The 26,626-nt window shown below is 48.2% G+C and overlaps 1 protein-coding gene across 2 annotated transcripts; it reads right to left on the bottom strand.

Annotated features, from left to right (window-relative positions):
• Positions 1–2,849: 2,849 nt before the first annotated feature.
• Positions 2,850–19,655, bottom strand: LOC136358648 (interferon-induced very large GTPase 1-like). 2 transcript variants are annotated; one of them, XM_066314562.1, is made up of 2 exons: positions 19,580–19,655; positions 2,850–11,618 (listed from the first exon to the last, which is right to left on the bottom strand). In XM_066314562.1, exon 2 carries the CDS (start codon positions 11,614–11,616, stop codon positions 4,309–4,311), a length of 7,308 nt encoding a protein of 2,435 aa, XP_066170659.1. In that variant the 5' UTR covers positions 11,617–11,618; positions 19,580–19,655; the 3' UTR covers positions 2,850–4,308. The 2 variants fall into 2 exon arrangements, with proteins under 2 accessions (XP_066170659.1, XP_066170660.1); XM_066314563.1 differs by lacking the exon at positions 19,580–19,655 and adding an exon at positions 16,956–16,984.
• Between the last annotated feature and the right edge of the window lie 6,971 nt (positions 19,656–26,626).

Raw genomic sequence — 26,626 nt, 5'->3', positions numbered from 1 at the left:
ATGCCCCTTGCCGTTGGCCAAATTGTCCCCACTACTGCCACACTGGCAGTGCCAGCGCTGGCTCCGTTCAGCGCCTCTCTTCATGCAGGGCACCGAAAAGGAGAAGCTGCTGCCACCACGCCTGCCCTTCTGCCCACAGCACAGCTGGTCAGAAGTGGTCAAGCAGGCACAGTTCACTGCAGACCGTGCCCAGACAGCCCCGGCTGCATGGGCGCTCTGGGCACTGACCCCGGCTGCATGGTCCCAGCTGTGCGGCCACTCGTGGCACTGGGATGATCCCGGAGGCCGTGCTGAGATGGTCCCCGGGCAGCCACGGCCACATGGGCCCCGACAGCTGCACCAGGATGGGCCCTGCTGGCTGCCTCGCCGCCCCTCGGAAGAGAAGAAACACGGCATGCATGTTTGATCTCCTTTTCAAATATGTCATGACAGAGGCGGTTCGGGCGCCAGATATGCCAGTTGGTGGATGGGGTTTGCTGCTTGGGACTCAGAGAGCCACAGCCACCCCAAAGGATGTTTCGCTAGAAACAGCTCTTTGGGGGGTCAGGGCGCTCTTCAGTTGGACAGAGGGGCTTCTTAGCATCGGGCAGAGCAGTGATTTTTCAGCTCAGTGATTTCAGCTTTCAGTGATTTCAGTTCAGTGCTCTTAGCTTATGCCTTTGTGAGTTAGCCCCTCTTTTATTCGGTCGTGGTGAGAGAGAGAGAGGTTTCGTATGGAATTTTCGCAAGTGGTACTTTATTGAGAGGGTACCAGCGAAAGGGATTTAGGGACGAGGAACCTCTTTCGACCAGAGAAAACTAAGGGGTTTTTATGGGATACTAGGGTGGGAGGAAAAGGGTACAGAACTAATCAATTGTAACAGATCTACATAAAATTTCGAGGGGGCTTGTGGGTCTTCAGCTAGGTTACCGTAGCTAGGAGGTTTGCCTTTGTTTTAGGTGCTCTGGCTGAAGTTGCAAAATTCTTCCTTGACTCCTCAGCTTGGCTCCCTCCAGGGCAGAGCAGCCGGGGCTCCGCCCACCTCCACAGAGGCCATTACTAACTTCTCGAACTGGGCTTCCAATTTCTTTACCATCAAAGCTGTCAGGGTTGCGTCTGCTGGACATATTAGAAGCTTCTTTCTCAGAAGCTGCCACTATGGCTTCTCCTGTCCCCACTAAAAGCCAGACTGTGTTAAAGCAACAATCTCCCCTTCCTGACCTCCAGGTTCCCCTGCAGCCCTCCGTTCACCATCCCAGGTCTCACTGCAGCACCACACCCCCGTCCCCAAACCCCTGTGTCAGCGCAAACCCACCAAACCCGGGGGCTCCCTGCACCTCCCACCACTTCCTAACCCGGGTTTAGGGTCTCACCGCAGTCCCCCAAAACCCTGCACATCGCTGCAAACCTCCCTACCCCAAAATCCCTAGATCTCACTGCAGATCTTCCCAAAATTCAGACTCACATAGAGTTCCCCCTCACTCCATTTGAATCTCAGCAGAGAAGAAGAGGAGGAAGGGAAACTTAAGAGCAAAATTGGTGTTCTAAGTGCTCCTCACCTGCCCTTCCATCCCCATCTCAGCTCCTCCCAGCCAGGCACCCCAGCCCTGTCCCCCTCCTTTGCCAGCCCCCTCTTCTCCAATGAGTGCAGCAGACAGACCCCACTGGACAGTTCCTGCTCCGCTTTACAGTCACACCCCAACACCAGCAGCTCTCCTTGGGACCCTGCAGGGTGTCAGAGACTGGAAAAGGTTCATCAAATTCCTTCATTTTTTATCTCTTGCCATCAAAGTTATGTGTAATTCTGACCAATTGAGAATGCCTGGTGGGGAGTTTTCCTGTGTGCCAAGCCAAAGTAAAGGAAACTCACTTTAGCCCCTTACATGTAAATAAATGTTCTGGGTGTTACACAGGGTCACCACACTCTTAGTCCCAGCTGGTGCAGCCTGGGAGAGCTGTAGAATCCCAGTGTCACAGGAAGGCACCACATCCAAGAACAGTTTGGGCTGGAGAAGATCTTAAAGCTGTTTGTGCTCCTCCCCACAGCAAGGCCTGCAAGGAAGGAGATTCCAGACAATCCCAGTGAGGGGGACTTTGGCCAAGGGGGCCTGGCAGAGACAGGGAAAGGTGCAGGGAACAGTCTGGCTGTACTGCAGAGGGAGCTGGGAGCGCTGGCACAGGGGAGGGTGGCAGGAGAGGGACCCTGCACCCTCCTGATACCCCAGCCCAGGCCTGAGGCCATCCACACTTGCTGCACTGGGTCCTCTCCATTGCACCCAGTTGTGGCACTGGGTTCCCCTCACTCACTCCAGTAGCTGCACTGGGACATTCCCCACACAGCCCAGGAGGTGACACCAGGGCCAGGGGCACCTCCACTCCCAGTGTGGCTCCAGGAGCCAGCCCAAATCCCCTCCCAGCCCAGCTGTCCCCAGTCCCTGGCACTCAGCCCTTGCAGCACAAGCTCACACGGCCCAGCTCTGGCTCCTCTCACTGCCTCTGGCTCTGCTTGGCCAGGGCTGGGCTGGGCACAGTTTGGGCCCATTCCCATTTGTCCCACAGGTGCCCAGCTGAGCAGCTCCAGAGCACAGAACCTGGCTGGGATCAACCTTCTCAGCCCTCTGTGTGTGTGACAGGCCAGCCTTGGTTCCCAGTGCTGCCTCCCTCAGCACCTGCCACTGACACTGGTTTCCCTGGATGTTGTGGTTTGGGGCTCCCTGCCCTCTCTGCTGTCCCTGCAGACAGTGAAGCCCCTCCTGGAGCAGAGACCCTGAATGGAGCAGAGTTTCTGCTGCCACATCCCATCTCCCAGACCCTTGCCCAGTGTTTCGCCACTCAGCAGGGTCAGCACAAAAGAAACAGGCACCAGCTCAAAGAATACGTGTCATTTACTATAATGCCAAACTCCCAAGAATCACAAAAGGATGAGCTCAGCAATGCACATAATCATTACTACAAAGATTGCAGACAGTGATTAAGAAAGATACATCACCAGTTACCCCAAGACTTGACCATCCTCCAGATCAGCTGTGGAGCCCCTGGCACAGTGAAGGACTGGAGAGCCCCTCTCAGGAACTGGGAATTTCTGTGGTGTGTCCACCTGCAGGCAACGAGGCTTCTGCCTTCATGGTGAGAGCGTCCTGTTCTTATATTGTTCAGTAAACACGGTGACATCACTTCTAGTGCTGGAATATCTGTTTTCATTCTCCTCTTGGGTTCCTCCCAAACCCTGGTCAGGGCTCAAAGGGGAACACAGGGAGCTGATCATTGATCCTACACCCCCAAACAAGGCCAGACATTGAATTTCATGGTCTTATCTGATTTCTAAATACGGGGAGAAAAGTGCATGTTTCACTAATGGGCACATTCATAGATTATATTTCTAATGATGCTTCTTTAATGAGCTGACACACTTATAATATGACAAATAATACTTCCCTAATAAGCAGATACATATAACATTTGGTTGAAACATATAAGATTAGGTCAACTTTGGCTCAGGCCCTAATGTTCAGGCCTCAGGCACGGCCTGTTGTTCAGGCCTTGGTAATTCACCCAGTGCCACCCCCCTGTCCCCTGCCTGTCTGCAGCACACAGAGCTCAGGTCATGCCCAGCTGTGGCTCCCCTGAACACAAAGAAGACACAGCAGACTGGATTCTCTACATGGGGCATTCCAAAGGCTTTTGCTCAGCAGAGAGGCCAAGGGCAGGAGCAGCTCCTGCCAGGGCTGAGGGCTGGAGGGAAGGGCAGCAGCCCCAGGCACCTGAGCAGGAGCGGCTGCCCTGGACAGAGACACAGCACCTCCCAGACAGGGAGTGAAAGCACTGCCTGAGCCCCAGGGCAGTCCTGTCACTGCTTTCCTGAGCCCAGGGGCACAACAGCTCCTGCTGGCAGAACGGCCTCAGCTGATCCAGGAGGCTGCAATCAGGGAGAGAAGGAAGGATGGTGCCCAAAAGCCAAGCAGCCCAGCTTGCAGCCAGCATGGAGCTGGCCTCAGGTCCTGCAGCCCTTTCTCCAAGCAGGACACCTCCTTGCTGCAGGAAAACTGCCTTTGGGGCACTGTCCCTTCTTGTCCCACAGCAGCTGATCCAAGGGGTGCTTGGAGTGCTGCCTTGGCCCTGGCCCTTGGGCTCAGGCTTGGCCACGAGGCTGGTCACCCCATGGAGGGGGTTTGGTTTGGCTCCAGGACAAAGCAGAGGGAAATGTTTATGGCAAGAAGGGAAGAGGATTCTGGGTTTATAATGAATAAGGGAATTAATGAGCAAAGGCTGCAGTAATGAGCCTCCAAAACTGCAAAGCTGTTGCGGTTCTTCCTTCCCATGGATGTGGCCTAACGCCTGTCCAGCTCGGACAGTGCTTCCTGCTTGGTAACTCTTTGCCATGCCTCAGGGATTTCTCCTTTGCCCTGAAATTTCCCATTGTACAAAGCTTCCAGCTCTGTCCGGAAATGAGACAAAAACCATTTCCAGTACGCCTGCATGGATGAATCTGGAACAATGTTCCAAGTGGAAACAGGAGGTCCAGCATCACGGTATGTCTTGTACGGGAACCATTTGCCGCTATCAAACCTGAATTTGAGATTAGTTGTAACAAGGCTGGAACAAATATCAATGACCAGGTGGTCTGTCCCATCCCACTTGGTTCCCATCAAAGCCCGTGGGCGATGGAAGATGAGCTGATGGTCTCCATCGTGTCCCTGCATGGTGTTTGTGCAGACAGCCCCACAAAAGGGACACTGTTCCAAACACCCCAAAAACTGCTCTGCCAGAATGGTGTGAGGCTGTGTTGAAAACAAGCTGATGTCAGGATCAGCAAATTCTTTCTTGAGCCTTTCTCTCAGATCATCTAGAACTTCTGCCATGGCACTGCTCAGGAACTCAATGTCTGTGACCTCCTGGTGCTCGATGCCCTTCAGGTCACTTCTGGGCAAGCTGATGACCTCTGCCAGCTCCCTGCAAAATTCATCCAGCCAAAGAGAGATTTTGTCTTCTCGGTCCTTTCTGTCTTTGACAATTTGGGTTGATAAAGAAACAGCTGACAGGATGTTTCCATAGAGAAGATTAAGGGAGGAAGACAAAAAATTCTCCAGCCTCCTGTTACTATTTGAACAGTAACTCTGAACTTGTATAGCAATGTATTTGTGAAAAAATTCCTTTGGACGCATAAGGTAACTTCTGAAATACTCAAAATTTTCTTGTTCTGCCAGGTATCTCAGGATGCAAACTTCCAGATTGGCTCTGCTGCCTCTGAAATCTGGGAATTTTCCCTGCATATCCTCAGCAATGTCTTTAGCTGTCCTCTCATAGACTGCCCTGCGAAGAGCTGCTTCAATCTTGTCACAAAGGAAAACAGCAAAAGCTGTGATTGAAGTGGCTCCTTGGCAGGAAATCTGGAAACATTGGAGGAAATCTTCTCTCTTGCTGTTCAGGTACACGACTGGGTCATTTGCCCTTTGGAATGCTTCATGCATGGCTTTAAACCTCTCTGCTGCCATTTTGCACAGATACAGAGACAAATCTATGCTGTACTCTCTGTTAAAAGTACATTTTGCATTGCTTGGGACAGAGTTCACACCTTCCTGTACTTCATTGAGTATTTCATGAATAAAACTTCGACTGTAATCACGTTTCTCCTGTTCTTTCTTATCAATATTTGCCTTCACACTTGCTATAATATTTTCTGTGATGTGCTGCAAGTTGATCACATCAGCATTGGAAATGCTCCTGGGATCGGAGATAATGACAAAATACTTTTTCTTCATGATGTGTTTCTCCTTGTCAAAAGAAAATTCTCTGTTTTTGGGAAATGACCTGATCCGTTCAGGGAAACCTGGCTCCCTGAAGTACTCTAGAAGGACATCTTCGATGTCTGCATCAATATCCACCCGTTCTGGAGGAGGAGCAGCATGGGAGACTTCAGCAATCCACTTGTTCCAGACAGGAGTAAACTTGTCCTTCAGTTCTCTCTCACTGAGGCTCTTCCCTTTCAGAGCCGCAGCCAACTCCCTACTCCTTCTCAGGAGCTCATCTTCATAATCCAACTTCCTTGTATCCAGTTTCCTCTGCTCCTTCTGTAGCTCAATAAGATTCTCACATTTCTTTTTCATTTCATGAAGAAGAGTCTCTTTTAGCTCTTTCAGCTTCAGCTCTGTACTTGACTTCCACTGCACCAGTGTCTCATACTCATTATCTTCCCTAAAGTACTTCCACACGTCTTTCTCAATGGCATCACTTTTCTCTTGCACCAGCCTTTCCAGGTGTTCTCTGGTAACATTCTGCAAGTCCCCATTCCGAATTTGGTTGTCCAGTCTCATCTGGATGTCTAAGACGTGACTCCTCAGCTTCCAGGTCCACTGACTAAAGGCACATTCAAGTTTCCTGTAGGCAGCAATCTCCAGGGAATTCTTGAAGCTGAAAGCAAAGCTTTCATTCAGCAAAGCATTCCAGAGGTCACCAATCCGATCTTTCAGGCTCGAGAGCCTCAAAATGCTGCGGTGCGACTGTTTCTGGGCAGTCTGGAGGATTTTGCTCTTGAGTTGCTGGACGTTCTGGCTGTAGGTGGGGTTGGGTGGTGCCATAGGGGGGTTTCCTTCCCACAGGTGAGAAAAGTAGTGAATGTGGGTCTTCATGTCAAAGCCAATGACATCACTGAAGGAGGAGATGTCACAGAATTCCTGCTGAGCAGCTACCACTGTCATTTCATCCAGCTTTTCCTGCAAACGCCTTCGTCCTTCCATGTTCTGCTCATTGGCAGTTGCTTCCCCCACGTTTTGGTGGACAAAGAAGCAGCTTGGGGAAAGATTGACTTTCTTCATCCTCAGGAAAGCCTGCACAGCAATCTGGAGAACATCTTGCATTTCTGATGGATTTTCTCCAAAGACATTGATCACGGTCAAGTTGCCAACACCAATGGCAAAGGTGGCCAGCTCGTTGTCATGGTTCAGGGACTGTTTATTGGCCATCTCGATGGCATGAAGTCCCTCTGTGTCAACCACCAGCACAAAATCAAAGCCCAGGTCTTGCTGCAGCTCCTGGCCCACTGGGATCAGCTGCATAAAGGCTCCGCGGGTGCATCTCCCCGCGCCGACGTTGAACTGCAGACCAAACATGGCATTCAGCAGGGTGGACTTGCCGCTGCTCTGGATGCCCAGCACCGAGAGCACAAACACTCGTTTGTCCCCCAGCCTCTCAATTAAGCTGTCAAAGATTGCTCCCACCCAGCACAAGGGCAGGTAAGAAGCGTCCCCATCCATCAGCTCCACAGGATACCCTGAAACCATCAGCTCTGCTGCAATTTCTGGGAGTTTGGGAAAACTCTTATTCTTGGAAGTCATTACTTCCACAGCTTCATAGATCTGTCCTACCTCTCTCAAAAGGTGCTCCAGGCCAATGGATGAATTGTTGATTTTATCAGAGAGGGCATCCAAGTGACTCAGCAAATCACAGTTCACCCTGCTTTTTTCCTTGCTTTTCTTTCGTGTCCAGATTTCAGACCATAACTTGTGATAGTCTCTCCTCAATTCTTCAAGGCAACCATAGGACATCTCACTCATAAAGACCTTCATCCAATGCAGGAAGTATTTCTTGGTATCTGCTGGCTGGGTCTGGAGAAAGACAAGAAATAATTTCATCAGTGGGTTGAGAGGGAAAGCTTGTTCAAGTTGCTTCCTTCTTATTGCTTTCTTCTCATATTCAATTTGGCTGCGATGATGCTCAATGCTCTTGTCTCCCTTCTCCTGCAAGCGAGTGAGTTCTTTGTCTTTTTTGCACCACTGGTACCACAGTTTTCCTTGAAGTGGCAGCAGCTGGGATTTGATCTCAGACAGTTTCTCGTTCTTCAGAAGGTCCACCAGCTCCTTGGCCTTTGCTTTGGCTGTCGCACATAAAGGGTGATCTGCATCCACTACAAATCCGTGCTGGAGAGCTTTGTCCACACAGGCATCTAGGCTCAAACATGGATTAGACCCTTCCAAGAGATCCCTGATAATTTTGGTCAGCTGGATGACCAGTTCTGCTTCGTTTCTGTTCTTGATCCCTATTGTTATGTTTTTGCTGGATCGTCCAGCTGCAACATTCTCTTTTTCCGTGAGAAGACAAACCAAAGGCCTTTGTGACTGCCACAAGCCCTGCAGAACCTCTTTCCCCCTGCTGTCCATGTGCTCCAAGTCAGACACAAGAGTCACGTTGACAGCAGATATCTCCTGCAGGAACTGCAGCTGTGCTCCGTGATCCCTGGCGTCTCCATGCAGGTTACAGAAAGCCACGCAGCACTCAAAGGTGTCATCGGGGCTCCCGCGGGGGCAGTACCAGGCAATCTCCACCACCCCTTCCATCAGCAAATGATCCCTGGTGCTGCCCCTGCAGTGGCGGTGGAAGAAAGTCTCGTGTTTGCGTCGGCTCAGCAGAGCGTTCAGGAGCTGAGACTTGGAAGAGGAGGCCGAGCTGCCAATGCGGATGAAGGACACGATGGGTGTCTGGGCCTGAAAGATGAATTTGTTGTTGTAATTCTTTGTTCCAGACTGATTTCCTGATTTCTCCACCTCTTTCCAGCTCCTTTGGATTTGGCTGAGGGCATAGAGCGGGAACTCAATGTGTGAAATGCACGGGTTGGGCACCAGCAGAGGCAGCGCCAGTTGGCAGAAGGCCAGCTTGGTTGCAAGGGTCTGTCTCAGGAAGTCATTAGCACAATGGAAAATGGCCATCTGCAGGTCCATGGGGTGCACATGGCTGTGCCTGCTTGCATGTTCAGGAGCTGCTTCCAGCAGATTATCAAGAAAGTTTTCAAAGGAATCAGATTGTTGGTCCTCTTGCTCTCTAGCTTTTGGCACAGGGGCAAGGCCTGGGTTGCTCTCATCCCAGCATGTCAGGTACCTCACCTGGTAATCCACGGTTAAGAGCTTTTGCAAGAAGTAACATGGCAGTTCTGTGTCCTTGCTGGGCTGGCTGTCCCACAGTGATGCCTTGTTGATGGTGTGGAAATCTCCCATCCCCATTTTTCTTGGATAGTGACTTTCCAGTCCAAGGCGCTTGAGCAACTGGAAAAACTTCTGGTTTGCAGTGGCTTCATTTACTTTAGATTGCCTGCTGCCTGTCTTGGATTGGGAGTGACTCAGAGGCTCAGGTGTTGGAAAAGTGTCTTCCAGGTCTGTGAGTATGTTTTGCATCCTCTGCTTATCCCATCTGTCATCCAAGCGCCCACTGATCAAGGAACGCAAGTCCCGTTCCAGCCTCTCCCAGTCTCCGTCTCCACTGTGCTTTTGGAGGAGATTCTTTATCCGTGGGGACCACAAGCCTTTCATGTGACCTTCCATGAAAACTAAACGATCCCTCTTCTGCCCAAGGGACAGCTCTTGACTTTCGGGTGTCACAGTCAGACCCGTCAGCAGAAGGGAGGCCTCAGCTCTGTCCGCATCTTGCTCCTTCAGGTTCACGTACTCCTCATGTGCCGCTTCCATTTCCTTGGCCATGTACTGAATTTCTGGGTGTCCAAGGAGGTGCTGGAAACTGCTGCTTTCCACCTGGTACCCTGTGCTGGTGGCAATCAAGAGCACCAACAGTTCCAGGTCCTTCTGGGCCCGTTCCTGGAGAGACTGGAGTAAGGAATAAATGGCCAGGCTGCTGGTCATGGTGGCTTCTATCTTTGCTTCATGAATGGCAGAAGCAGAGCTTCCTGGTGCATAGGTGACAGCATGGATGTGCTCCTTCATTTGCTGCAGTGTTTTGATGAGCTCTCCAAGCTCAGAGACTTTGGGAGATTTGGGAAGTGGGTGCTCAGTCTGGAAGACCCACTGCATAATGGAGGAAGCCTCAGGGAAGTCCTTGACAGAGTAGATATGAGGATCCAGGAGGCTTCTCAATATTACCTTGATAGAGCTGGTGTTTTCTGGAGGTGACTCCTGGCAGCTGCGCACTGTGTTCACCAGGAAGTCCTGCAGGGTTTTGTCTGACAGGCACACGTTGATCCACACACTGGGGTTCCTGGTTTTTGCATTCAGATCATCTTTTACTTTCATCAGCATGAGCAGCTTCTTTTTATCCACTGTCACCTCCCAGTTTTTCAGAGTCCCCATGAAATCTCTGGCCTCTTGCACTGCAATTTCTATTTCCTTCCCAAAAATAGTGCCAACACTCTGATTGGTCAGCTCTTTGTATGCAGTCATGAGGGATCTGCTCATCTGACCCACGGACTTAAAATCCCTGCTATGATTACACAGGATGATCTCCCACACTGGGATCAGCTCAAAGCCACGGTCGATAACGCACCACGTTGTGTTATCAGACATGAGCCCTGTTCTCCACTGAGGAAGAGAAGCTGTGTCTGGGGGGCCCCCTGTGTTGACCACATAGAGCTGAATTGCTGTATGGGAACTCTCTCCAGCTCTCTCCAGGACAGAAGCGTTTGAGCTGGATTTAGAAACATCCAGGGCTCTTACAGCACTGGCCCTGAAGCCACCCCAGCTGGCTCTGACAAAGCTGTTCAGGGCTTCACACGTTTGTTTCTTCATCTCTTCCCTCTGCTCATCTCGGAATCCTTTTGTGGATGCCTTCCACCAGAATATCCCCCCAAAGTGGAGGGGACCCTGGTTTACGTGGGACCCAAACCTGCAGAAGAACCTCTCACACAGGCTATTCAGCACAATGGCCTTCTCTTCTTCCTGAGTGAAGCTCAAGAGCTGCTCCATGTCTTGCAGCTCCTGCAGAGCCGCATCCGAGAGGAGAAGCTGATGCCTTTGGAAGTAGTAGGAGGCCAGAGGGATGTACTGGTACTTGGTGCTGCAAAAGTAGCTCTGCTCAGAGCGGGACTGGTGGGTGTCCTGTGACTGTGAGGAGCTGCTGTAATCTACACTTCCTCTTAGAAGGACCTTCCACAAGTCGGCTTTGGGAGAAACGCTCATGCTGAACCCCAGCTGCTCCATGGACTTGGTGAAAGTGGATTCTGCTGCAGAGGAGGAGAACTCCTTCTTCTCAAGCAGCGATCCTTGCTCTGGACCAGTGAGCTGGAATCCCTCAGGAACCTTGAGGAGCTGCTCTCGCTTTCCCAGCACATCTTCAGCTCTGCTGGTTCTGTAGATGCCCTGCAGGGCCAGTCCCCCTGACGCCCGCCTCAGCACCTCCGTGTCAGGGATGTTCTCCCTCCTGACTGCTGACAACTCCTGCTGCTCCAGCTGCTTCTGCATGCTCTCCAGCGTATCCAACAAGCGTTTCTCTGGTGGTGGCCAGAACTCTTTGGGAATCTCCATGGCTTGCCACAGAGTCTCTGCTTTCTCCCTCACAGCATCCTGGCTGTGGCTTTGGCTTTTGAGCATTTCTGTCAGATCCTTCAGGGCTCGTTTGGCCACTTCTTGTCTCTCCTTTGTCTTCTCCAAGTGCTCCTTCTGCACCTCCTTAGCAGTTGTTTTCTCATCTGGTATTTTCAGAAGCTTCTGGAGTGCCTTTTTCTCCCAGGGGTGCTGTACCTCACACTCCAACCTTAGGTAGTCTTTATATTCCAGATGTTGCAGGGCTTCTCTGCACTTGATTCCCAGGATCTGTGACACTTTGGGCAGCCAGTATCCAGCATCCAATCCTTCCTTTTCCAATTCCTCTGCCAGGAGCTGTGCCTTTGCATCTCCCTCCTGTGTGTCCTCCTGTGAAGCCATGGCTGTGGAGGAAGAAAAGAGACTTTCCCTAAGGTGCTGGCAGAGGCCCCAGCCTCCTGGCAGAGGCTCTGCAGCAGCTGCAGCCCTGGGGATTGCTCCCAGCCGGCTGCTGGAGCCCAGCCTGGGATGGCACAAGAGCCAGGCTCTCCTTCCCAGCACACTGGATTGTGCCTGTGGCTTTCCTGTGTGCAGGATCAACCCTGAAGCTCAGTGTGTTAGCCCGACACAGCAGACACACAGAGACAAAACACAGACATGTTGTAAGTACATATTATATTATTAGCTTCTTGCAAATATTAAATTATTACTATATGTATTATTACTATATGTATAATGTTGAAAACCTGTGCTATATTAATATAGTTTCTTTTATTTCTGCTATTAATGAAACTTAGAAATAATAGTGTGAGGATTATATAGAGATTTCCTAGGCTATAGCATGGTATCAAAATAAAGACTGCTTTTGGTCATATAACCCAGAGAATAGAAAACATCATCAGAAACATCCCCCGCATTCCTGGATTATCTTATCCAGATGAAGATGGTGGTGACCAGAGCTTCAGGGGAGGAATTTATTGAACTTCTGTTATCAGGGAGTGTGAGACTGGATGGAGCCACAAGAAGATTGATATGAAAGATAAAATGGCCGGGGGGAAGTTGAAACTAAGCAGAGGAACACCTAAACTCAAGTGCAGTGTTTGAATCATGCATGGGGATTTATGAATACGCAACAAGCTGTTGCTTTTAAGGAAAGAGCCATTGTTAGTAGGGTGTGCTCTTGGCTGAATGCCAATACACCCAGCCATAATTGTCTATTGATTTAACTATTTGCTTGATTCTGTCTCCTAATTGTCTTATTATTAAACTTACAAATTTTACCAAAGAAACTGAACCTTGTTTTTCACAATTGGGTGGCTCGTTCTGGGATATACACCTCGCCTCCAAGACCCCAGTGGACCCAGAGTGGGTGGGCACACCCCGCCAAGTTCAGCAGCCTTGCTCTGCTCCTTCTGGCATGGGTCAGGGGGAGTTTGCAGGTCAAAAAATTGGAGGGAAAGAAAGGAGACAGCAAAGCAAAATGAAAAAAGGGAAGAAAAGGCTCCCTAAGAAACTGCAGTATTTAGCTCTGTAAAAATATTGTGCACAAAGACCCAGAAAAAGAAAAGAATGATTGTGAGTATTTTTTCAGGGGGAGGGCAGATACGGTGTGGGGAGTTTGTGAGAATGTGTGAAGGAGATGCTGGCTGGGTATCCCAAGACCAGCAAAGTGAGTGTGGAAGTCTCCCAAGCTGCATTCCTGTTCTTTCCAAGAAAAACGGCCAGTAAAGCAACAAAGCAAAAGATGAAAGGAGTGAGAGACACCCCCCTGGCGTGGTTGGGACAGGGTCCCAGGGAGGGGTTGGACTCCTTTGTAGGAATGGGGCCAAGGGTTTTCTAGCACAACCCACTGGGAAACAGGATTAAAAAGGGCAGGGGGTGCTAACATTTTTCCAGGTTGAGGATTAAAACCACACAAAAGAGAAAGTGTAAAGCTCAAGAGCACCTGTGCTGAAAAAGCTGCCTGGTTAAGAGTGAAAAACACTAGAGCCTTAAAAGTGCGACAATCCAAGAGCAGCTGGGATTGGCCAACAACATTTGAGATTTTATAATTGCCAAGGGTAAATATGAACAAGTAACTTGAAAGAAAAAGATACCATTTTTTGTGTTGTCCAGTTGTGAGTGGGGGAGAGTGAGAAAGACATAGTGAAGAAATAAAATTGAGTGAGTGGGAATGGATCAATGTATATGCGATATAGATTGTTGGTTTTAAAATCTAACTTTATTTTCTGGAAGGAGGTGTATTGTCCTGTATTGTTGAGAGAAAGAGTCTTCTGTGCCTTGGGGAGGGTGGCAAGGTGGTGTTCAGGTTGATAGGGAAAGTGGGAAACAGAGGCCAAGAACAAATAGATAAAATCCTGAGAAATGGGACAGAAAACCATTAAGTTGGGTTCAGGGGGAAAAGGGAGTAAAAGAGTGCCAGCACAGATACCCTAAGATAGCCCTTTGGGAGTTATGTTTGTTAACTGAGATATTGATCCTTGTGCAAGAAAAAAGGACAAAGTGAAGATGATTCAGTATTATATGACAGAATGGGCAAAAAAGGAAAAATTATCTGATCATGTTTACTGGCCTAGATATAGCTCTTCTGAAGTGTGGATTTGTCAGGCTCTAAACATATTTGTAAATTCAAAAGAACTGTTTGATCTGAAAGAAAAAGAATATGCTGCGTGCTGGATAGGAGACACAGAACCTATGGTAATAAGAGTTTTTAAACTATCAGAAACCCCAGAGACAGAGCAAGAAGAGAAAAAGAAAGAAAAGGGTTGGGACCCCTTAGAAATGTTGCCTGCCCCATTCCCATTTGTTCCCACACCATTCGTGGCTGTGCTGCTTTCCTCAGAGCCAGAATTCCCACCTGTCCCAGATCCTGCCACACTGGGGGTCCAGCCTGTCCCAGCCCCAGCCATTAATTGAATTAGTAATTGAAGGAGAGACCAAAATTTGGATGGGGGCTGTCATATTGGTTCCTGGGGCAAGTAGCAACTTTTTAGGGAGAGACTTACAGGTAAAGCTGGGAATAGGGGCTTTACCAGAAGAAGGAAAGATGACAGCTCAAGTTTTAAAACTATGCCAAGAAGATGAGGAAAAGATTAACAAAGAAGTTTGGGCTGGGGAAGGAAATAGGGGAGGGCTGGATATTGACACCATAAGGGTCACAACTGAGAAAGAAGAACGTCCCATACGTGTATGCCAGTACCCTATATCCTTAGAAGGTCAAGAAGGCTTGAAGCTGGTGATAGAAGGACTAATAAAGGATGAGACATTGGAACCTTGTATGTCTCCTCATAATACCACTATTCTGACAGTAAAGAAGCCTGATGGGAATTACAGATTAGTACAAGACTTACAGGAGGTTAACAAGAGGACTCAGACCCCGTACCCAATGGTACCCAATCCTTATACTCTCCTAAGTAAGGTCCCACCCCAGCATCAGTAGTTTAGTGTGGTGGATCTTAAAGATGCCTTTTGGGCTTGCCCATTAGCCGAGGAAAGCCAGAATATCTTTGCCTTTCAATGGGAAGATCCAAATACTGGGAGAAAGCAGCAACTAAGATGGACAAAATTACCACAGGGGTTTACTGAGTCTCCAAACCTATTTGGACAAGATTTAAAAGCAATATTACAAACTTTCCCCACTCCGCCTGAAATATAAATTACCCAATATGTGGATGATGTTTTATTATCAGGGGAAGCTGAAGCTGAAGTTAGGAAGGCTACTATAAAACTTCTGAATTTTTTCAGGGATAAAGGATTAAGATTATCAAAAGGGAAACTGCAATTTGTAGAATCAGAAGTAAAACATCTTGGACACTTAATAAGCAAAGGTATGTGAAAGTTAAACCCCAAGAGGATTGCAGGGATTTTATCTCTTCCCTCTCCCACTTCAAAGAAGGAAGTTAGAAGGCTGCTCGGATTATTGGGATATTGTAGACTATGGATCAAAGGGTATACACAGGCAGTAAAATTTTTGCAGGGAAAATTGACAGAGGGAGATGATATAAAGTGGCCCAAGGAAGATGATAGTAAATTACAAGAATTGAAGTTAAAACTAGCCTCGGTACCAGCTTTAAGCATATCCTCATTAGAAAAACTCTTTCATCTACATGTGAATGTGGAAAGTGGAGTAGCTCATGGAGTCCTGGTTCAGGAGTGGGGAGGAGTGAAGAGAAGAGTAGCTTATTTGTCCAAAATGTTGGACCCAGCGAGCCATGGCTGGCCAGTGTGTATTCAAGCTATAGCAGCTACTGCAGTTCTGGTGGAAAAGAGCCATAAGCTTACTTTTGGAAGTAAACTAATTGTGTGTACACTTCATGCAGTCCAAAATGTGTTAAACCAGAAAGCTGAAAAATGGTAACAGCTTCTAAGATGCTAAAATATGAAGCGATTCTGATAGACAGTGATGACTTGACACTAGAAACAAGTAAAAGTTTAAATCCAGCTCAATTTTTATATGAAGAACCAAAAAGTAACCTAGCACATAATTGCTTAGAAATTATCCAATACCAAACTAAAGTTCAGGAAGATCTTGCAGAGTAAGCCCTCTCAGAAGGAGAAACAAAATATGTGGATGGTTCTACCAGATGTTTACAAGGAAAAACAATGTCAGGGTATGCTTTGGTTGATGGGAAAGATATGCAAACCATTGAAAAAGGAAAATTACCTTCAAACTGGTCAGCTGAAAGTTGTGAATTGTATGCTCTAAAAAGAGCACTGGAATACTTAGCACACAAGAAAGGAACTATATATACCGATCCAAGGTATGCTTTTGGGGTAGTACATACCTCTGGAAAAATTTGGGAAGGGGATTACTTAATTCAGAGGGAAAGGGATTGATACAGGAGGGTCTCATTCTAGAGGTTTTAGAGGCATTAAAATTGCCTGAAGAGATAGCTGCAATACAGATTAAAGGACACCAGAAGGGAAATGACCTCAGAAATAAGAGGAAATAATTGGGCAGATCAAGAAGCTAAGGACACAGTAGAAAATGGGATCAAAAGAGTTATGTTTGACCTCAAATAATTTTCACCTCAAATGAGGAAGAATTGGAAACTCCTAAGTTCAGTGAGGCAGAAGAAAAGGAATTCAGTAAGACAGGGAGAAAGCCAGATGAATCTGGGAAATAGAAACTTCCTGATGAGAGGCAGTTACTTAATAAGCCACTTAAAAGGAAAATAGAAGACATGCATCAAAAAACTCATTGGGGCACCCAAGCTTTGTGTGATTACTTTCTAAGGAATTATGTGTGTATTGGGAATTTGGGGTTAGCAAAACAAGTAACTGAAAGATGTATAATTTGTCCAAAGGTAAATAAAAAGGTAATGAGAAAAACAACATTAGGAGGACATGAGTTAGCTCTTCAACCTTTTCAAGTCCAAGTGGACTCTACTGAACTTCCCCAAGTACAGAGGTGGAAATTTTTATTAGTGATAACAGATCATCTAACTCATTGGGTGGAAACTGCTCCTGCTGTCAGAGCCACAGCCAATGTGGTATGTAAAACCCTTCTGGAACAAATCATTCCCAGGTATGGAATGGTTAATAGGATAGACATGGATAGAGAAACACATTTTACATCCAAAGTCTGGCAGCACACAACTCAAGCCTTGGGAATAAAATGGGAATTACATACCCATGACATCCACAGAGTTCAGGCTGGGTAGAGAGAATGAACCAGACTTTAAAGAGAATTTCATCAAAATTAATAACTGAAACCCAAATGTTGTGGGTAAAATGTCTACCTTTGGCTCTAATGAGGGTCTGAACACAACCCAGGTCCCACCTTATGAGATGATATTCAGCCATGATATGGACTTCCTGACCACCCAACATGAAACTGCTACCTCCGAAGTAGGGGAAACGAGTGTTAAAAATATGTCAACACAATGCAAAAACTCTTAAAAATTTGCTGTTGAAACAGATAATCCCTCAAACCAAACCTTTAGACTGTAAAACCCATAATATCCATCCAGGGGAATGGGAACTAGTGAAAACATGGAAAGAACAATCTTTAACTCCACAATAGGAAGGTCCTTTCCAGGTACTAATGATGATTGAGACAGCAACCCAGATCAGGGAACAAGGGTGGATGCATGTCAGCAGGATCAAAGGACCTGTGGAAGAACCTGAGGAGTGGTCAATAACACCTAAACCAGGAGATACCAAACTGACTGGGTGGTAATGAACTGGGAGGACCCAAATGATCCAAGAAATGTACAAAGAATCACACCTAATTGGGAAATAAGACCAAGCTCATATCAGTGGTTTCAAGTGCCACCTGGACAAGTTCTAGGACACTTCTGATACCCTCCTTGGGGAGGAATGCTTCCACTCCAAACAGGAGGATCAGGACTGTTTCGGTCAGAGCATTCTCATATTCTGGCCTTAGCCTGTGACTAATACAAAGAGGAGGAGGAATTACAACTTCCATCAGTGCCATACCATGTACCATACCTGATTCATCCCAGTACCGGACGTGCTAGCTGGGTCAAATGGAAACGTTTAAATTGTGGGAAGAATTGGTATTGTAGTTCACAAAATTGACACGCTCCTTGTATGAAGTGTCTAGTGACCAATCTATTCCCCATCCCAGTAGATTTAAGAACAGCTGAAAGAGCAACTTGGCTCTGTGGATGGGAATTACTAGTGCCTGTTGAGTGGGAAATAACCTGAGGATCAGTAGGAAACTACAGTTAAGAAGTGTCAAAGACAATTTGCCTGGAAATTAGCAAAAAGGAAGTGACAAGGAAATAGAGGGCAAGACCGGGTTGGCCACTGTACTTTCCACCAAGAAGATCATATACACCTGCTATGGGTTGCAACCCCATAGGCATGGGAGGTGGAGGTATAAGCCATATCGGACCTCTGTTATCCCTTTTTCTGTCACTCATCTTTTGTCTTTTCCCGCTTGGGATACCGGCAAAGTCATGTCACAGGTGTTACAGAACACAGTATATGGAAAGAAACTGAGGTTCTGTTTTTATTACACATACCCATGTCAACAGTCACTGTTATAACCCATCCATATTAGGTACATGTATACAAAATGGGAAAAAAGAGTGGATTGTGGAAAACTTAGGAACAAGTAGTAACAGGTTGGGAAGTGAATGTCCAAAAGGGGAGAGATGGATTTGTTTCACAGATGCTATTGGGAGTAAAGTCCAAGACATAGTAAAAGAACAACTGGGAAGCAAAAAGGCAAAGCCAGCACAGCAATCTAACTCCGAGCAAATTTCACTTCAAGATTTGTGTACAAAACTGGACCAGCAACTAGAAAGGGAGATCTTGAGACTGGGGAAAAATCTGTCTGTGGACCTGGGGGAAAGAATAAGTAAGGCTGCTCCCCGTGGGCTGTGCAGGGAAGACAACTCTCCTCTCCCTGTCCCCGAGCCGCCATTGCCGGCCCAGAGGCGGCAGAGCTCGCGCCACAGCGCCCCCTGCAGCCTTGGAGGAATCATCGCACTCGCCCTGCCCGGCCGGGAGCCACCAGCGCCCCTGCTGGCTGTGCCCGGAACTGCACCGAAGGGGCGGTGCCTGACAGGTGAGACAAGGCTGCCACTGGGTTTCTGGCCTTGTGTGTTACTGCTGCTAGTGTTTCTTTCTCCTGGTGTACATATATATATACATATTCTAGTAAATACTAGTTATTCCTTTTCCCGTATATTTGACTGAAAGCCCCATAATTTTGAAGTTATAATGATATGGAGAGAAGGGGGTCATATTCTCCATTCCAGGAAGCTTCTTGCCTTTCTTGGCAGACACCTGTCTTTTAAACCAGTACTGGTCCATCACTGCTGGTCAGTTTTTACTTAAAAACTCCTGAAGAACAAGACAATCATGGGTTACAGCCACTATGGACTCAAGAGGAAAAGTCCTGCTCATCACCCTAAACTTCTTTTCACAACACATTAACCCATGGAGTTGATCATAGACAGCCAGTTAATCTGAGCTTTTTGGATTTCAGCAAAGCTTTTCATCCTCCATCTCCCAGGACCTTGCTGTGTCCTTTCCAACTCAGGTCATTCCACAATTCTCACCCTAACAGACCTGGCACTTTCACTGGACATCTGTCTTTGAACCTTTGGGGTTTTTGACACTGTCACACAACCCTGAAAATTGTCCCAGTCTCAGTTCACTTGAATATTGCAGAGATTTATTCCTTGCACAAAAATCTTTTTGGGCATTCAGCTTCCATCCTATCAAGGCCACAACACTCTTACCAGAACAGGTATCGATCTCAGGGGCTTGGAATCAGGTATAGATCCAAGGGTTCCTGCATCCTTCCAGAGCCTTCAGGGGCAGCTTTCCCTCGGGAATCCCTGCAGATCTGGGCAATCTGTACAAGGGCTGTGGGCTCTGATTCCACCTCACAGCAGATGCTCCCGTTGCTCCCAGCCTTGGCTTCCCAGCAGACAGCAGCAGCCGAGGGCCCCAGCTCAGGGACACCACAGAGCAGCAGTGCCAGTCCTGGGACACATGGCAGGGTGTGGAGAAGATGGGAACCTGTGGGAAATGGATTTGTAGAGAATTCTCAAAGCCGGACAGAAGGCTCACATAATGTGCATCTGTATGCAAACCTGGAGATAAGAAATGCTGACTTCAAAATGCCACAGAATAGGACAGACATTGTTGAGAGAAAAATGGAACTAGAAACAAATTTTAAAGGATGGCCTTGTAAATAAGACTGGATACTTTAGAGAAATAGAACTATGAAAGATGCATTGTAGTAGGACTCACGACGGGTAATTTTAGATTACTGGCTTTAAGGCATTAACAGCATTGTGTGGCAAAACCTGTTAGGCCAAGAAACACTTCAAATGCATTGTTATTAGGAAATAGTTTGGCTTCTAAATCTTATAGCGTGAATTATAAAATCTGTACTATCTCACCCTTCTCATGAGACTGAAAATTGAATAAAAGTTTTTAAAACTCCTCTCAGTTGCCCCATCTCTGGGTCAAAAGGGTATAACCGACAAGAACCCCTTGAGAACTCAGGAGGAGGAGCACCAGGAAGGAAAGGCCCAAAATCCTAAAGGAGAAGAGCAGACAGGCAGCAGAAGGCAACCCTTGAGCAGTGAGGATTCATTCCAGGGAGCACTGGAGGCCAACCCTTCTTCCCCACTGGGGAAAGCAGAAGCAGGAAAAGCCACTGGCTCGAGATAAGGGCGGTTCAGCAACAGAGGAAGGCTGTGTGTGCTGGCAGAGCACAGGAGGGACTTCAGACACCAATTGTTTTCTTTGGGCACATGTCCAGCTCCTCCCTGGGCAGCAGAGCCTCAGTGCAGGACAACTGCTTGGGAAGGGAACTGCTGGCTCAGGGTCATGGCTGGAGCTTGTCCATTGAGCCACTGGTCCCAGCCCTGTCCCCTCCCAAATTCTCTCCCACCAGAGCACTCCAAGCGCTGGTTCAGACTCAGGAGTCAGAGGCTGCCCTGGACAACATTCACTCCAGCCCAGACACACCCTGAACCTGCCCCCAGGCACCCCTGGCAGTCCCCCCACGGCTTCCCATTGCTGCAGGAATAGGGAAGAAGCCCCATGTGACTGTGTCAGTGCCCGCAGAGGGGCACTAAGCACATTCAGGGCATAACTCGGGATCGAGCTCCTCCTTGAAAGCAAACAAGGGAAGCAGCAAGGCCGGCAGCAGAACCTGGGAATGCCTGCACCCCGTTTCATGGGAATAGCCCCCCGAGAATGTTTTCCCCAGCCCTGCCCCAGGGAAAGGGGCTCTGGGAACACTGTTACCTTTGTGGGGCTGTCACAGGGACCAGAGCGCTCTGGGTGCTGACGCTTAGAGTGTAAGAGAAGAGAATCCCGCCCTTCCTGCACGGGCAGGAAGAGGAAGAACGGAGCCCCTGGGCCTGCGGACAGAGCAGGATGTGCCGTGCCTGCCCCTCAGCAGCACGGAGCTGCCCTGCTCCCGAAGGAGCGGCTCGGGGGCCAGGAACCCCCAGCATCAGTGCCACGGCTCCTGCCTTCAGGGCAGCGCAGCCATCCGGCCCCACCTCTGAGCCCGGCCCCGCTCCCAGCTCAGCCCCGCAGCGCACACGGCTCCCCCGAGCTCCCCCAAAGCGGCTGCCAGCAAAGGCGGCTTCCTGCAGCCCACGGAGGAGCACACAGCGCCCGCCCGCTGCCCTCACACCCCTCTGCTCCTGCCCCGCCGTCTCCCCAGCCCTGGCCAAACACCGGCAACAGGAGGCAGGAGACCGCCAAGATCCCGCTGCCTGCTGCTCCCGGCCCCACAGCTCATCCCCAGGGCCCTACCTTCTCCCTCCGTGCCCGCAGCTCCTGGGACGGGACAAGCCCGGCACGGCCCCGATTTATGCAACTATGGCGCTTAACTGGGTGCGGCTTCCCCTGCTCCACAGGCAGCGGGGAAATTCCAGGAAATCAGGCTTTTTACTGCAGCACAGGGTAAAAGTGAAACCGCTCTTTTGGAATCAGTTTATTTGAACGAGAGCCAAATTTCCTTCCCAGCCAGTTTGTGTCGGCTCCTCCCAGGTGGTTTGAGCTGGCTCACAGACAACTCTCAGCTCTTTGCACAGACCTTTGTCCTTGAACTGCTGTGCTGCTACCTGGAGGGCAGCTGAGGCTCTCAGCCCTTCCTGGGGCTGGTGCTCCATCAGGAAAAGGACAAGGGGGGGCACAGCATCGTTGTTATAAAGATGCTTAAGTTTTCTTTACTTTTCATTACTTTACATCATGCAGAAGTTTGCTTTTAGCAGTGATAAAACTGTGGTGATTGTGGTGGTGCATTCCCCCACCTCCCTCCTTTCCAGGCTGCAGTGGGATCTCAGAAAATGCTTGTTGGGCCTTGGCCTTGAGAACAGAACCTGGGCTCAGCTCTTCCTGAGCTTAGCAGAAACAGTCTCTGCTCCCAGGAACTGCTAACAAGTTCCTGCTTTTCTTATGACCAGCCTTGGGAAATATTCCTCTGGCCTGAATGGCAAAGCATCCCTGTTCTCACACTTTTAGAGAAAGTGCCAACCCAAACTCTGGCCAGGATGAAACATTGTTATGACTGAAGCCTGCTCTCTTGCGACACTATCAACAGCAAAATCAGACCGTTTTGAGCTCTCCTGGGACCACAGTGGGCTTTCACCAGCCTGCTCCCGGCCCCACAGCTCATCCCCAGGGCCCTACCTTCTCTCTCCATGTCCCCAGCTCCTGGGATGGGAGAAATCCAGCCGAGCTCACCCAGCCCCAGCTCTTTTGGAGGGACCTGTTTCATCTTTTATGGGGGCAGTGGGGGAGCAAGCACTGCTCTCCTGTACATCATATGTTTTCCTGCAGCAGTGCAAAGGTGAAACTACTGCTGCCTGATCCAGGGTGAAAAATGTTTTTGGTGAGAGGTGGACTTGAGGATGTTGCAGGTCTTTTCCAACTTTAATGCAGGTCTTTTCCAACTTTAATGATTCTACTTTCCCACGAAAGGCAGCAGGAGCTGGGCAGAGCCTGGGGCTCCTGGCTGGAAACCACCCACCCTGCTCCCCTAATCCTGGATCATGGAATCCCTGAACTGCACATCCTGTGCCAAGGCCTGTCCACCCTTACAGGGAGGAAGATCCCAAGATCCCATCCATCCCTGTCCTCTGGAAGTGGGAAGCCATTCCCTGGGCCCTGACCCTCCAGCCCTTGTCCCCAGTCCCTCTCCAGCTCTCCTGGAGCCCCTTCAGGCCCTGCAAAGGGGCTCTCAGCTCTCCCTGGAGCCTTCTCTTCTCCAGGTGAGCACCCCCAGCCCTGAGGAGAGGAGGGATGGGGAACGATGTTTGTTGGTGCCATCACATCAGCTCTGTGCTCTGAACAACCCAGGGACACCAGAGACAACCTCCAAAGCCTTCAGCCCCTGAGCTCGTGCAGGCTGGGGAGATTCCCTGGGCTGCAGCAAGGCCAAAAGATGGAAGATGGGAAACAGGGACCCCCAGCACAGCTCCTGCAGCCACAGCCATCCTGGCAAACCCACAGAGTATCCATTCATAATACCAACAAGGTCCAGTCCCTTGGCTCAGGGGTTGCCACCTGCAGCTCCCATCACATTTTCCAGCACAGGGAGAGGGCACAGATGGTGCCAGCAGCCAGGATCTGGGGTGCCAGGCTGCTCCCAAAATCTCCCTCTGCTTTTGGCACAGAAGAAACACTGATGCTCTGGGGGGTGGTTTTCTCCCTCAGCACTGGCACAAGGCTGTGGGACCCCCTGGAGCAGGAAGCCACAGGGCAGGAGGGAAATGCCCTGGGTTTGGGGTGAAGGGGGATAAAAGGAACACCAGGAATGGGGTGTTCTTGTTGGAAATGATACAACATTTTGTGTAACTTCAGTCAGGGGTTTTGTTCACCTCTGCCCTGTGGGATAAAGAGCTGAAGGTTCTTTTCAAAGGATAGTTTTAGCCCTGGAGGCCTGAGGAGCTGAACATCTCAACAAACTGGGAGTAGCTCAGAAGATACACAAAAGATAAGGACCAGCACAGGACATCAACTCCACACATCACCCCTGGCATGGCCAGATACACCTGGTCCAGAAAAGACCAATAAGAGAACTAAGGAATGAGGAACAAATTAGCATTGAGGCTAAGAAATCTGTAAGCAATAGGAAATACGAGCAAACATTGAACCAATGAATTTCTGTGGGTTTTGACTGTATAAAGTTTGGGGGAAATCTAGTAAATATCACGTGTGATGGTATGATTTTTTTGTGCACAAAAAAAAATATGCTATGTGTGGATGAAAAAATTTCTGTTGCAAATCCTGGCCAGAACAGCATCCTAGGCATAATAAAGTCATGTCTTCATTCTCAAAAACTAAGAATGTTGTTGGAGAGCTTTTGTTTTTCCCGCAGTGTCAGTGATGTTCCCAGGAGTTGCAGCACTCTGAGCACACAGCCAGCAGTGGGGCAGGGCACAGCCTCCTTGCACACTCACACACACGTGCACATGTGAAAGCACACACAGACACTGAGGTGCTCACACACTTGTGCTCAAAAACAGGAAAGGCCCTTTCCCCAATGTCCTGTTGTCAGCAAAACTGCAGGAGAGACAAAAACTCTCCAACAAGACCTTTTTAGTGTTAGAGAATCAGAGCATTCCTTTATTATGGCCAGGATGCTGCTCTGGCCAGATGTGCAACAGGAATCTCGTCAGCCACACATTGCCTGACTTGTGCAGAGAAACTCATTCCATCACACATGAACTTCACTAGATTTTCCCCATACTTGTACAGCGTATAAGAAAACAGAGAGAAAATACAGAAATACAGTGTACAGAAAACTCAGAGAAAATCATTGATTCAATGTTCATCATATTACAAAGTTACAGAGTTTTTAGTATTTGGTTTCCTATTGGTTATTGATCCCTTTCCCTTCCATGTTAATTAGGCTCTCGTTCTTCCTTCTTTTATCTCTCTTTCCCCAGACTAGAACTCTCTTCTGTATCTTCTGTGCTACTCCCAGGTTGTTGAGATGTTAAGCTCATCAGGCCTTGAGTGATCAAACAGTCCTTTGAAAAGAAACTTCTTTCCTTCATTGAGAAAAGTGGCTACAAAGTAGTACCTTGGACTGTAACACTGTTAAATCTGATGTTATTCTTGCCTTGAGAGCAAAAATGGGATGAAGTGATGTTACCTGAAATGCTTTTCCCTTTGAGAAATCACCCTGAATAGCCAAAGGATTGTAGAGTTAATTCTGCACCTTCAGACACTTTGGGTTTGGCTTTAGAGAAGGAAAATGAGAAGAAAAGGATTCAACGTTGTTGTTCAACGTGTAGCATGGGACACATTTGCTCCAAGCATTTAGACTGTCGAGAGAAAGGAGGTGTAAATTTAGCTGCAAGTCCAGGGCATGGAGAACTAAGAAGGTGTGCTGGTTTTGCATTGATTGAAGAAAGCTGTGGAAATAAAACAATTAGTGACTAGCCTTGAATATTGACGACCTGTGGGACCAATTTGAGAGCTAGAAACGCCCTGAGAAATGCTACCAAGACCACTTGCTGACAGAGTCAAATTTCTGGAGTGTCCTCGCTGAAGACAAAGGTGATGGGTAGTTGTAAAAGCAAAGTCTTTTGTTGCACTGTTAGGTCAGTCCCATGAAGGTAAAATTATTAGAGTCTGTAGCAGTATGCAGAAGCCTGGTAACATAAAGTCTCCAACTCCCCAACAAAAGCAGCAGCCACAGCAGCAGCAGAGGCCTCAGTAGTCTGTGTCCCGTGAGACTCTTATCAGCAGCAGTCGAAGAAGCAGTAGCAACAACAGCAGCATTGGTGTTTTTGTGAGTCCTGTGTGTCTGTGTTCTCAAAGTAGTGCGTTTTAATTCTATTTTTAGCCAATTAGTTACATACATGAATTTTCTATATCCTTGCTGGACCTATCCTAAACTAAAATCGATGTTTGAAGGCAAATGCAAATTCTTACACTAATTCTACACATGTAGCTCTATCTGTTCTATCTAAGAATGCATAGCAAGGTTACATTATTTTCATAATGTCTAGAGAGTCTAGATTTTATCTATCTTTCCAAAATGCAACGCCACTAAACTTTAAACTAGATCTTAGAGCTTCTCTTACTAGCTAATACAGGCACTTAAAATCCTCTATTTATTAGAAACTAAACTTGCATTTCAATTTCATGTCTGTGTGGATTTATGTATTTTAGATTTTCTGTAGGTTCTAATTCAGTTCTACCACCTCTGGGCACTCCTGGGCCTGTATGGATTTGGCCAAGGGGGAATTCATCCTCCCACAAGGGAGGGATGCAGCCAAGTGAGAGATCCTGGCCCCAGCATGGCCTGATTTTAACACCTTCAGCCACTGCCCAGAAAGAACCACCATGCCCTCTGCAGACCTGGGAGAATGTTAACTCTTCCCTTGCACAGATGAAACACTGCAAAACATTAAATCCTCTCTGAGTGAGGGAAGAGAGACAGAGTGGAGACATGCAGAGAGACAATATGAAGGCATCAAAGTCAGTGAAGGAAGAGTTAGATCTTAGATGGAAGAGGATGAGAAGATGCCTTGGCTTTAGGCTGAAAGTCTTTTGCAAGCTATGGCAATGCACTGCAATACAGAATATCTAGAAGAGATACTATTCTAGAATATCCCTTTAAATCAGGGAAATATGTATTGGGGAGTTGATAAGAGTATTTAGATTGCAGATATAAGCAAAGGCATTTGTGGTGGACTTAGTAAATATTGAAGTCGCTGTGGTCTTATGAGGAGCTTGAACAGAGAGAGAGAGATGAGATGAAGATGAAAACGTGCCCCTAGAGAGAGAAAAGATCTCTGTTCCTAGAGATGAAGAAAATCCTTTGGTTTTGGAACCGTTCATCTTAAAAATGATACCCAAGGAGTGTCCATGGCCCAGATGCAGCTGGGGGAGGCTGTGTAATATGGGAGGGACTCCACAACTGCAGGTACCTGGGCAGCTGCTT

Source organism: Sylvia atricapilla, chromosome 3 (assembly GCF_009819655.1).
Source record: "Sylvia atricapilla isolate bSylAtr1 chromosome 3, bSylAtr1.pri, whole genome shotgun sequence".
Lineage (NCBI taxonomy): Eukaryota > Metazoa > Chordata > Aves > Passeriformes > Sylviidae > Sylvia > Sylvia atricapilla.
This window is presented reverse-complemented; position numbering and strand designations above follow the sequence as displayed.